The sequence below is a fragment of the Semicossyphus pulcher genome, unplaced genomic scaffold, assembly GCF_022749685.1.
Source record: "Semicossyphus pulcher isolate SPU_LCO1_2020_fin unplaced genomic scaffold, fSemPul1.0.p SCAF_2, whole genome shotgun sequence".
Classification (NCBI taxonomy): Eukaryota; Metazoa; Chordata; class Actinopteri; order Labriformes; family Labridae; genus Semicossyphus; species Semicossyphus pulcher.
In genome coordinates, this window is record NW_027211693.1 from 17,284,726 (window position 1) to 17,297,103 (window position 12,378).

The following is a 12,378-nucleotide window of genomic DNA, read 5'->3' on the forward strand; positions in this document are numbered from 1 at the left end:
AAGTAAAATGCAGTCCGTTTAAAAACAGCCTAATATGTTGAAATATATCTGGAAAAATAATTATTCTTTTGTTGTATTACTTGTTTAATTTATTAAGCTAATGATTATTTGATTTCTGGCCCTTTTTTTTTTAAACATTTAACAAGTGACAACATGCATGCTTAGTAAACAACCAAGTAGCAAATACAACAGCCGGACAGTCGTGGTTAAGAGACATGCGCTTCGCTCGTGCACTTTCTTCATCTCGGGGCCGCGCTTGTTGGCGCGTTCACGTGTCGTTTCCACTGTGAGAGCGAGACCGACAATTCATCGTCACAGTCAATTCAATTTCTACCCAGACGCTGACCTATTCAGAGCTACAGCAATGGTAGGTTTAACGTTGTTTTTATTCAACTGTATGTGATCTTGTTGGTTTGACTAACTTATATTGGCTTAATCTCAAAGGGTTCGTGGTCAGTATGTGTATTTTATACATTATAGTATTGGTCGTAACATCAAACGTAGCAAGCCGGTTATGTGCCGCAGGAGCTACTGCTAACGTCGAGGCTAAACAACTCTGCTGCCCGAGAGACTGTACAGCTACGGATGCTTTAAAAGAAGCCGTTAACATTTAGCATTTAGCGAAATTACCGAACGATCGTTTTTACAGTATTGTAATATCAGTTCAGAAAAACGAACTACAACTCCAAACGACTGGCGCCATTTCCTTCTCGTCTCCGTGTTCTGCCGACAAAAAGCTGAAGGAACTAGTCTGTGTTAACTGGCTCACCGTTGTCATGGCGCTGTTCACTGTGTTCTTACTGCATCATGTTTCCTTCATTTCTCCTCTTCTCGTCGATGCTTCCACTGAATAACGGCGCAGCGCTGGCAGGTGCAGCAGCGCCTCAGGGCTAACTAGCTATCGGTATTGTTGGGTGATGTAGTTACGTTAGCAAAGGCAGAAAATGACACCCATTATGGCTGGCGCTAGCTGTGATTTTCTTGTTCTTTGTCTGTACGACGCTCCCTCGCTAACATTATTGTAGACGCTGTTTGACTACGTGGTATAAATTAGGTCACTTTTCTCCCACAATGACACTACGTGGACGTTTTGTAGGTTTATGACCGAGTTGTGTTGCGGCACTAAATGTGTGAATTGTCAAACGAACGGTCCTTCTGGGTAGAGCTTTGCCTTATATAGAAGCTAGCGCACACATGTGCGTGTGCTGCATTCATGGCCCCACCCTGAATTTGGTGCAAAGACCAATTTATTTGGTGCCCAATTAAAACGGTTCTGCAATTAGATTTAATTTACTGCCGTTTATCATGTGAGTATTTTGCAATGTGTGCATTAGGATGCTGTAAATATTTAACGGAATTATCACCATTATGTAACTCCAGTTTGGCAGTGTTGGATCCGCTAGCCGAAGCTAACGGGCCGCTCTCTCCGGATCTGTATGGTCTGTACTGCGCATCTTTTTAGTTGCGCATCTAATTTGTTCATAGACACAACACGCCCGTCACGCCATTAGACCTCTATATGATACAACGACGCAATGATTGTACCTCTATTTATTCATACGTAATGGTCATAAAATATTAAAGAAGCATATAAATATGGATACCATAGAATATGCGTTTTATTTTTATCTTTTTTAATTATGTAATTATTGTACAATAGAAAAACACAATTCAGTGTCAAGTATTGTATTGTTTTTACTTTTTGTTTACAGCAAGTCATGGTGTCTATTTTCTTATGTTAAGTATGCACCATTAAACTGACATTAACTAAATCTGCCATCTACACACTTTCTCTTCGCAGTGTGAAGCAGCAAGAGTTTGAATACAAATCCATATGTTTGCTAGTGAGAGTGACTTGACTGATATTAGTGTGAGGCCTGTACTGTTAACTATTACTTTGTATAAAGGAATTCAAGACTTGGATTGTAACTAGATTTGTTCTTAGTCACTTGAACTTTGTAAAGAAAAGTATCCTTTGTTAAGATTAGAGCTTAGCTGTCACCATAGTGATGCTAACTTGCTACTACAACAACAAAAACATACCAAGAAGAAGAATGTGGAAATTAGGAGAAGCAAGGCAGTGGAAACAAAAATAAATATTTTATTGGCTTTACGGATATAAATCATGTTTGCGTACAGAGAAGTGAGACGTGGTCATAATGGATTCTCAGGATCACGATGGAGGAAGAATGCAGTGAGACAAATGTGTCGTGCTGAGTGTGAACATTTGTAAACCTCAGCTAAAGACTTTGATATTTTTCCCCTCTACTTGCTGTTATATCAAGTCACTATTCTTATTTTGTTGTCGGGTGGGATTAAGGAAGTGAGTAACTTTTGCTGGTTAATTATTACACTTAATTCGGTTTTACCGCATACAGATCTTTACGCCCTGAGCAAACATACGGTGCCAGCCTGCTGCTCAACACTAGGGCCCCTTTTCCGTCTTTCCTGCCTCGTTATTTCCTCCTCATTGTTGTCTCTTTTTTCCATTGACACTTTGCTGAGAGATGGTATTTTTCTTGCATCTTTTCCTGAGACTGCAAAATTCTATGATAGCTTAAACAGAGTCAGAAGACGACCTGATTGAGTGAGCTTATGGAGCAGCTGTGACTCTACGACGTGACTTGTATTCTGTATCTCTACAGAAGCCCCATTGTCTGTGAGTGAACCCAGCACTGAAACGCTTAATTTCCCACCACGCCCTCAACCACATGGTCATCTTTATGGAGATACATGGCTGCTCCCTCTGCTTGCAGAAAAAAACGTATGCAATGTTTTATACTTACTGGCAGCACTTCAAATGAAGTTTGTCCCTTTGTCACTGGCAGCAATAAAAATAGCACCTGGGACAATTCAGTATGAACTAAAAACAAACTGAAATGAAAAACTATGAAGCTGTTATGGTGTTAATAAAATGACAGTGAGATATGTCTGACTTTCTTTGTACCAATCAAACATGTTTGCATTTGCAGTGATGCATATATTCAATCAAGAAATAAACAAGAAACAGTAATCCCAACCAATGAGTAAAAGCATTATAAAAACTGACTTTGGGGATTTACATTTTTAATTCAGATATAGGCTAAGTGCAGGGAACCATTAGCAGACTTGCATGGCTGACCAGAGTGAGACTGAGGTGATGCTTGCATGAGAAATGTCTTAAACTTCATATGTAGTATTTAAAAATAAATGAATAAATAAAAACTTGGACAGTTGCTTAGAATAGTACAGTTGTAGTACAAAGTAAACATTTGAGCCCTGTTTACTGGTCCTGTCACCATCACTTTTACACACCTGAACTTATTTAGTTTCATATTCCTGGTGGATTTTGGACAAGCAGTGCGGGTCACATTTTATTTCTCTTCTTCCGTATTCATTCAGTCTGACCACAGTAACTTTAAAGGCTGTACTGACTGAATCATCGGTGCTGATGTCATTTGGACTTCGCTGTGCTTACTGTTAAATAATTATCAGATTACATTATAGTTTAACTCTTCCACCACCCTTGGCTAGCAGTCGTCATGGTCGCACCTTTGCATTTCAATCCTCCTTGTGGTGCATTCCTGCTGTTTGTGTGCGCGTTGTGTGTCACATGCCGACCTCTCCTTGAGGCCTTTCCTCAGCTTCATGATATCTCCTGCACTTTGGTCGTTGCCTCAGCTCAGTGACGGATAATGGTAACGGTTGCATTGTCCAGGCATATTGTCACGGTGGAGTTCGACTACTTTCATTATCCTTGTCAGTTCTAGTTTATTAAATTGGTCTATGCGAATTACAATTTCTCTTCAGATATAAAATTATCTTAGTTTGCAGAACTGCAGTTCAGCCTTCAAAATTATTTAGTTTAACGTCGTAGGACATCGTGAACCTATTCAAAAGCTGTGAACCAGTGATTTTGTCCTTTTTGATCAAAATGGTACATCAACGATTCACTGATTATCATTGTGGAACTTTAGAAGCATTCGTCTCTTTTACAACATTTTATATTTCCAGCATAATATTCCCCTAAATCAAGATTGATTTCGGGGAATATTATGCTGGAAAAATAATTCAATTATCCAGCAGTATATTTTCTGCTTCATCCCGTGTTTATAAAAAGAAGATAATTATAAATAAGTGAAACCTGTATATCTTAATCGGTAGTTTTGTCTTGCCATCAATAAGTAGCTTAGTACAAAGTAGTTTTGTACAAAGTGATTTGTTTCACTTTGTACTAAACAAACATATTTTCTTACATCTGCAGTTATTTTTTTGTCACATTTTCTATTATTTGTATATTTCATCTCACCATATTGTTGGATAATATTTCGATTAATTGTGCAGCCCTAGTTGTGTGGTATATCAGATTTTCTAAATGCCTATTTGAGCCGTTCTATGCGAAGAAGCACAAATTATTATTAAAACAGTTGCAGTAATAGCAGCCGCGGTGTTAAACTGTAAATACATGAAACTCTGAGTTAACAGGTTGTTTTCTTCACAGGCCTCCGGTGTGAAAGTCACAGATGAAGTTATCGCAGTCTTCAACAACATGAAGGTGCGTAAGGCTCAGGCGAATGAGGATGAAAAGAGGAAGAGGAAGAAGGCTATTCTGTTCTGCATGAGCAAGGACCTCAAAAACATTGTTCTGGATGATGGCAAAGAGATCCTGCTGGGTGACTTGGGAACCACCGTCCAGGACCCGTACCAGCACTTTGTGAAGATGCTGCCCCCAGATGACTGCCGCTACGCCCTGTATGACGCCACCTATGAGACCAAAGAAACAAAGAAGGAGGACCTGGTCTTTATCTTCTGGTGAGGGCAGCCATTATCCAAAATGTAAAAGGGTTTATGACCATCATTAAGACGACATTGACTTTAAATAATTTGTTTCCACCCTCTCCCAGGGCTCCAGATAGTGCTCCCTTGAAGAGCAAGATGATCTATGCCAGCTCAAAAGATGCTATCAAGAAGAAATTTGAAGGTAAAAAAGAGTGACCTTAGTTTTGGTTTGGTTCATTGTTACCTTAAAAACATGTATCAAAGCTACAGGTGCAAATATGTTAATTTAAACATAAACCCCAAACCCAACCACACCCAGCTTAACGGTGCACTAATCCATACCCACTGCAAAGCACTGACGTCTGTCTCTGAAACGACTCATTTACACTCTCTAGAAAGGATAAAGATTTTTTTAATCTCTTTACATCCCAACAGCAATCCAAAAAAATTCTAGTGTCTGATGCTGTTGCAGGTTTACCTGGGATCTAAGGGATCTACCTGCCTACCTGTGCGTACTCTGCCAATGCCACACTTTGGGCATGAGTGAAGTCTTTTAAGAGCTAGATTTAGCAAGTTTGTAGCACAACAACGATGCTCTCTGCTCACGGTCTTGTGAAGACGTGAGGCAGTACATGCGTAAGAGACTTGTAATTATTGGATACTTTCAAAATAAAGCTTGCTCTCGCTTTTTTTTTTTTTTAAGTTTTCATTTAATATCTATGATTTTAAGCATTATGTCTGTGAAAGTAACACTGTAGTCTTACCTTAGTGCTGTAGAATAATGAGTTTGGACGATAAGACAAATGAAACCATCCATTTCTTTATTCTGACCATTTTAATTACAAACATCAAAATTAAGTATTTTATCCATTTCTCCTGTCAACCCTAAAAAAAAGCAAACCTCCCGCAGCGGAAGACCATAATTTTCAAAATCCAGTTAAAATGAATCTCAAATAAAAAGTAAAAGTAAATGAACTTGTATTTCTAAGCGAAGACCTCCATCTTCCTCGTCATCAAGTACGTTCATGTCTTAAGTTAACGATGTCATTTATCTGTACGATCAGTGCAAAATGTGCTTTTGTCCCTATTTGAACCAATTTCACTATTTATCGCTAATTATGATTTATTGACTAGCAGAACCTTTTAGTTGAAATAAGTGGTTCTCAACTGGTGGGTCGGGACCCGAAAGTGGGTCGCGGAGCTGTGCTTGGAGAAAAAAAATGTCTGAGCTGCGCTTTTATTTTGAAGGACATGGGTTTTCTATGATGTGCGTGCAGTAGTAGTGCAGTTTGTTCACACTCCATGTATCCACTGATTGGGTAATCCCAGCTACAGTTACATTTACATTCTTGAAACGTCATGAGCCTGACAGTAGTTTCCTTTATTATGCACTTTGAGTTTATTCTGTTGACAAAAGGCTGTTCATTGAATGATGTAGAGGGAATATTTTATTCTTGTGCAGTGCTGGTCATTTTGCTTGACTATTATACTGTTTACTGTACTATTAATACTACTTTAAGAAGAAATTTGGGTCACCAACCACTGATTTAGATTCTACAGATTTAAGGAACGTGATGCATTTGTCAATGCTCCGAGAAATATCTCAAACAAAACAGGCACTGCAAGCCAATTCTATTGCAGCGTTCACCGGGTTAAACAACTTTAACAAAACTGTAGTAAAAGGATAAACTTTATGTGGTGTTCTGACTCAAACCTTCTTCAATAAAGTAAAGAAACAGATATTTTCCTTGTTTCTAACTTTTTTTCTTTTTAATATTTCAGGAATCAAGCACGAGTGGCAGGTGAACGGGTTGGAAGACCTCAAAGACCGGCACACCCTGGCGGAAAAGCTCGGCGGCTCGTCGGTAATCAGCCTGGAAGGATCCCCTATATAAATACTGCCCCCCTCCCTCCCTCTCTGGCTTCGATCGAGGCCTTTCAGACACATCTGTGGGGTTTAGCTGTTCATTCCAGTGTGGTTCGGAGAAGGGCAAAAGCAGAACCAGCACCATTTTCGGGACTCTTTGGGTGGGATATAGTCGGTGGGTGTGGGGTCAAGTGACAGACAAAAAAAAGAAACGAAACAAAACAAATTCCACGAATGCAGTCTGTCATTCCAGATCACGCAACATAAAGAATATGAACAAAACACTAACTAAGGAAAACATAAAGATACAACTGAGGAAGGATGATGAGGATAAACTAAAAACAGGTATTGTTCACGTTTAAGGACGGGGTTTTGTTCTTTCCGGGTTCCATTTGAATGATTGCAGAGAAAGGGACAGGCAACAAACTTTAGTTTTCCAACCATTAAATTTGACAAAAATAATTGTTCCAACTACATTTTTTTTGCCAAACTTCTAGATAAGTTTTGTAAGTGTGTGTAGTTGAGACTAGATGTAGTATGAACTAATTCCCTATTGATTGCACAAGGTGTAACAAACCTTCTCGGGGGAACACGGTTAGGTATATATATTTTTCTTTTTTTTTCGTTTTGTTATTCCATCGTTCTTTCTTTTTTTGAACATGCAAATTCCAAAACTTGACTGATTCCTTTTTATTTCCAGTTCTGGGTCAGAAAATCACGGCATTTGATGTAGTAACAACATTCCTTGTACTTGTTGAAACCAGGATCGTCTTGATTTAAATCTTTGGTGTTATGAAGGTCTGATGGGGAGCGATGTGTAAATGAAGGACCAGCGGTCAGAGTTTAGGGTGAATATTGAATGGTGGATGTTTTGTATCGTCTCCTTATCTCTAATAAAAAGCACTAAACTACTGACTTGTTCTGCACTTTTCCTTCTTGAAACAAAGACGAGCTGTTCGTCTACACTTTCAAAATTGTTTCTTTTAATCTATCACACATCACTCATCTGTTTCTATTATCTATAAAAGCACTGTTATTGTGGAGGATGGCGCCCATATTAAACTCAAGTTTTAAGGTTGAGACTCGGATCTTACCGTAAAAATAAAGTAACAAGGAATCTGCTTCAGGACATTGTGATGGCTTTTTCATCAATATTTTCTGACATCTTAAAAGGCAAACTATTGGTTCAAAAATCCAAAGAGTTTCAGTTTACGCTCATGGAAGACTAAAATCTGAACCCATATACATTTGAGAAGTTAAACTGTATTTGTGGTATTTTTGCTTAAAATAATAAGGATATAGAAGGTCACTGGTTTGGGCAAGGTGGGCCATTCTGTGTGGAGTTTGCATGTTCTCCTCGTGCATGCGTGGGTTCCCTCCGGGGTCTCCGGCTTCCTCCCACAGTCCAAAGACATGCTTGTAAGGTTAATTGGTGACTCTAAATTGCCCATAGGTGTGGGTGTGAGTGAGAAAGGTTGTCTGTCTCTATGTGTCGGCCCTGTGATTGACTGGCGACCAGTCCAGGGTGTACCCCGCCCTTCGCCCAATGGCAGCTGGGATAGGCTCCAGCCCCCCTGCGACCCTGAACAGGATAAGCGGTATAGATAATGGATGGATGGATGTTGAGGCTGCAGTACCTCACATGACCACAGGAGGACACCCCAACACCACTCCTGAAACCAAGACAAGACTTGACTCGCACTGTAACTATAAATCTCTCTTTATTAAAATATATCAGGCATTTGTCAAAAAATAAAATTAACACTCTGTGTCTCCAGTCCACACTGAGAGGAGCAAACTGCTGAAAGGTTTCCTAAGACTGAAAAAACTGTGTGATCCTTGGAAGAGCTTTTAAAATATCTAACCATTTCCCCAAAGTCAGAAAAGAGAGCAGGACAGATGTACAGACAAAATGTGGAGCCACAGTCGGAAAATCATGTGGTGCTGCTGCCACACACCGCACACACAGAGAGAAGTGTTTTTCCCTCTTGTGAAAGTGGCTTCTGTTATTAATACTGTGGAAACACTGACTGCCTTATTAATCAGACTGCGGGCTAAAGCATATTAAAAGATGCCGTAGTGATGATCTCACAGGCACCCAGAAAATTACACACAGGAAAGAAATGAATGGGGACCTGATCTGAAAGTAGATCTGCTCTAAAGCTGGATCACTGAAGGGTGTTATTTTTATGGACGTAATCCTCACTCTTCTTTCTTTTAAGGAATTTTAATCTGTATTTTTTAGTCACTTTGTGCTTTCTTGTGCTTCTAAAGCCTCCTCCATGTTTCTGTCCCTCTTAGTTGTGAACACAGTCTAGCCGGTTTCCGTGCACCCAGTAACAGATCTGAGCAAACTTCAGAGGCGTGATTCGCACAGCCACATTGTAATCCCGGTTCTCCCCGTCTATCTCCAGCCACTGGTGTCCAGAGAAAATGCCGATGACCTTCCTCTCCCAGCGCTCTAAGCTGTTGTCCCACACTCGTCCGTACACACCCGATCCGCTGGCTCCGGGCCGGGCATCACAGTGCTGGTAAATCAGATCGCTGGACTCTTCTTCTACTGGACAGAATCTGTAGACCAGCTCCCCGGATCTGTCGCTGTCAAAACCAGAGAAGTGGATTCGCTTCCCTGCCAGGTCATCAGAGGAGGGGGCCACAGAGAGGCGCATGAAGGGCCGCCGGTGAGGCCACCGCAGCTCCAGCAGGGCGTAGTCAAAGTCCATGCTGACCTCCTGAGGACCCTGGATCCAACCCTTTGGCACCCGGGTACGTCTCACTCTCACCCAGCGGATCAGAGGCTTCTGGCCAGATTTGAGGCTGTCTGCAGTGCCGTTCATGGATGGAGGAATCAAGAAGCCCACCCTGAGCTTCCTCGCCCCCTTCACATAATCTTTCCCGTCATGGACACAGTGGGCGGCTGTGAGGACGTGCTGCTGAGACACGAGGACGCCGGTGCAGCCGGTGGAGATCCGCACGGCCGTGGAGAACGGGTAATCCAACAGGAAGTTGTCTCCTTGGATGTTAAAGCGTCCGTCTGCTCCGTAAATCTGCCGCCTCACACGTCTGCGCACGGGCGTTACTCTCCTCCTCGGTGAAGTTTGAGCTGAGTGACCTTTGCCCTCTTCAAGCTCATCATCACCCTCCACGTCCACAGTAGTGAGGGTGCGAGAGCCGTCTGCGTACAGCGTCTCAAAGGCCAATTTCTCCTCGAGCTGCTCCCTCTGCACCTCCTGCTCTCCTCGGTGGAAGCAGCTGGAGTTGCAGTGTGTGGTGAAGTCCAGCTGAGTGTGAGCGCTGAAGCGGGAGCGCAGGAGAGGCCTCGGTGTGTGAGGGACCAGCGTGGGGACGTGGGCAGGAGGAGGGTGAGGAGGATGCAGGGAGGACAGGGCGAGAGGGAGGAGGAGCTGGAAGAGCAGGAGCAGGTGAGTGAGAGGGGAGCTCTCACGTGGTGTCATTATGGTGACGGAAACACTGAAACGACAGGAAATAATCACACATGAGAAAAACAGCTTAACAATGTATTACTTCCTTCATGTTTGTGAACAAAACAACTGTTGAAAACATTCCCAAGGTCAGTTTCCAAATCTGATGTTGCAACGCAGAGTTTGATCTGGTGTGGCGAGGCAACAATGGACCTATTTTTCCCACATTATAGATTAACAGGAAAATAGGAAGCTTTTCATTTTTTGTTGGTACAAAACACGCAGAAAATTCAGAAGAAAGAAAAGAAAGGTTGAATTAAAGAAAAAGTAAAGATGGTCAACACAAAATAATAGAAATGCAGTATTTGATTACGAGAAACATCCTTTTAAAAAACATGTTCTAAAACATTATCTACAAAACAGAAATCCTGCTTCGTGCTAGTCTGAATAAGTGAACAAAAGGTCGGGAGGTTACAGTAAAACCCCTCCAGTCTCATATTTGCCAAAGCTCAGAGGTAAGACGTTGTTTTCCATCAAACATTAACCACTTCACAGTGAACGTGGGGCTTTCAGGGCAGATTAGCAGGCACACGGAGATACTTGATCCCCTCTGAAGGCGGTGGACCCTGAGGCACTCATGGCATGAACAGAGCAGGTGTGTGAAAAGTAAAAAGAAACAAGTCGAGGCACGGCGGCAGAACAGAGCATTATTGCTAACAAAAGGCAGGGTGGGGCCCGTCCACACACCTATGTGCTGCTTCATGTAACACTACAAAGGAGAGAGAAGCCCCTGTAAGCTGGGAAAGTACAAATTCCCCCCATGTTGATGTGTCAGATATATGACAGCCGTGGCAGACAGTTACAGAGCATCTTAAGTGGTAAATTGGCTGGTGAAGAACTGTGACATAAACCTGTAACCTATTTCAACCTGTGGTGAAACAGATTTAACCTAAGTAATTTGGGGATGTATGGCTGTGTAATAACTGCACTTCTGTGCTGAAACATGTCATTGGACTCTTAGGATTAAATAATTAAACTCTTAACTAATAACTGAAGCACTTCCTGAGGTTTTAGAGGCTCGTTATGATGGAAAACCGAGGGAAAATGATTCAGAAGTAAACAAAAGAGAAAACATGTAGCTGGAGGCATTGGTTTTTTGGGCTGCAGTATGGACAGTATGGCGCTGCTTTAGAGCAGAGTAAATTACTATTTTCAGTTATTTTATTGCAAATAAAATGGAAAATAAGAAAAAGCATACTCTTGTAGTACACAAAAAACACAAGCATGTATCCAAAACACTGAAGTATAAAAGCTTCCCTGTTCCTAATGTGATCTAATCTGGTCTAATATATGTACGCAGTGGAGTCAAGGGAAGTTCAGCTCCCTCTAACATCTGTCAGACAACAAAGAAGAACAAGTGTCCTTTCAATTTTAAGTGGGAAGAAGAAGGGGCCAAGAGACAGTAAGAAACTGGCTAAAAGGGAAAAAAGAAATATCTGAAAACCTCAAACAGATAGGCTAACTCCTTATCTTACGTTTAAGCATTGCTGCACCATAACATTTGGTTTGAATAATGACCTCACGCCTGACAACAAAATTAACATTGATGCAAATACCTGTAAATGAAACAGGACCAAAATTGAGATTTTAAGCATCCCAGTACAGACTGAACAGGGCATATGACCCTGTAACAAATCCACATCAAAAAACAAAAATGTAACATTTTACCTCCTGATAAGAGAGCGATAGTCCGTGTTTACATCCCGGTCAACTTTTCCTCCCCATCAGACGAGTCCCTCAGGATCCTTTCCCAGGTTTTCCTCATCATCTCCGGTGACAGACAGGTAGTCCACTCTCGTGCTCTGTCCTGCTCGCTTTCTCAGGCGCGTACAAATAAAGCGCCAGATGCTTTGTCGCTCTGAATGTCCGGTCCCGTCAGTCCCTCTTGTGAAACCTGCCCGGCTCAGACAGAGAGTCACAAATAAAAAGAAACCCTGTGTGAAAAGAAGTGTTTGCTCTCTGTGAAGCGTCCTGCCTCACGGTCCTAACGCCCCGCCTCCGCCTGTCTGCCTGCTGAGGGGGCACAGTGAGCTAGCTTAATGTTGGGCCACCAGTTAAACATAAACAATTTCAGCTCATTTTACGCTCATATTTTGTCATTTTTAACTAGACAAGATCCGATTTAAGTCTTTAGTCCAAGCTCAGAAAGCGAGAGATATATTTATGAAAATAATGGCTAATAGGCTACTTAGTCAGTGTGGCTATTAGACAAAACAATGAATTGAGCTAGATGCTAAAGTCAGCCTGCCAACATGACAATAAAGTTTTAAG

The 12,378-nt window shown here is 41.6% G+C and overlaps 2 protein-coding genes across 2 annotated transcripts; one reads left to right on the plus strand and one right to left on the minus strand.

The window, feature by feature from the left end:
• Positions 1-260: 260 nt before the first annotated feature.
• On the plus strand, positions 261-7,537 carry cfl1 (cofilin 1). Its single transcript, XM_069669816.1, has 4 exons — positions 261-367; positions 4,481-4,791; positions 4,884-4,960; positions 6,541-7,537. The coding sequence occupies exons 1-4, from the start codon at positions 365-367 to the stop codon at positions 6,651-6,653; spliced, it is 504 nt and encodes a 167-aa protein (XP_069525917.1). The 5' UTR covers positions 261-364; the 3' UTR covers positions 6,654-7,537.
• An 810-nt stretch (positions 7,538-8,347) lies between these two features.
• Positions 8,348-12,004, minus strand: prss23 (serine protease 23). The gene is made up of 2 exons (XM_069670071.1): positions 11,776-12,004; positions 8,348-10,096 (listed from the first exon to the last, which is right to left on the minus strand). The coding sequence occupies exon 2, from the start codon at positions 10,078-10,080 to the stop codon at positions 8,923-8,925; it is 1,158 nt and encodes a 385-aa protein (XP_069526172.1). The 5' UTR covers positions 10,081-10,096; positions 11,776-12,004; the 3' UTR covers positions 8,348-8,922.
• Between the last annotated feature and the right edge of the window lie 374 nt (positions 12,005-12,378).

Excerpts from the sequence above, each read along its gene's own strand:
- cfl1 (XM_069669816.1), top strand. Across the intron at positions 4,792-4,883 it reads GACCTGGTCTTTATCTTCTG|GGCTCCAGATAGTGCTCCCT; the intron begins GTGAGGGCAGCC and ends ACCCTCTCCCAG. Across the intron at positions 4,961-6,540 it reads TATCAAGAAGAAATTTGAAG|GAATCAAGCACGAGTGGCAG; the intron begins GTAAAAAAGAGT and ends TTAATATTTCAG.
- prss23 (XM_069670071.1), bottom strand. The coding sequence starts at position 10,080 with ATGACACCACGTGAGAGCTCCCCTCTCACTCACCTGCTCCTGCTCTTC.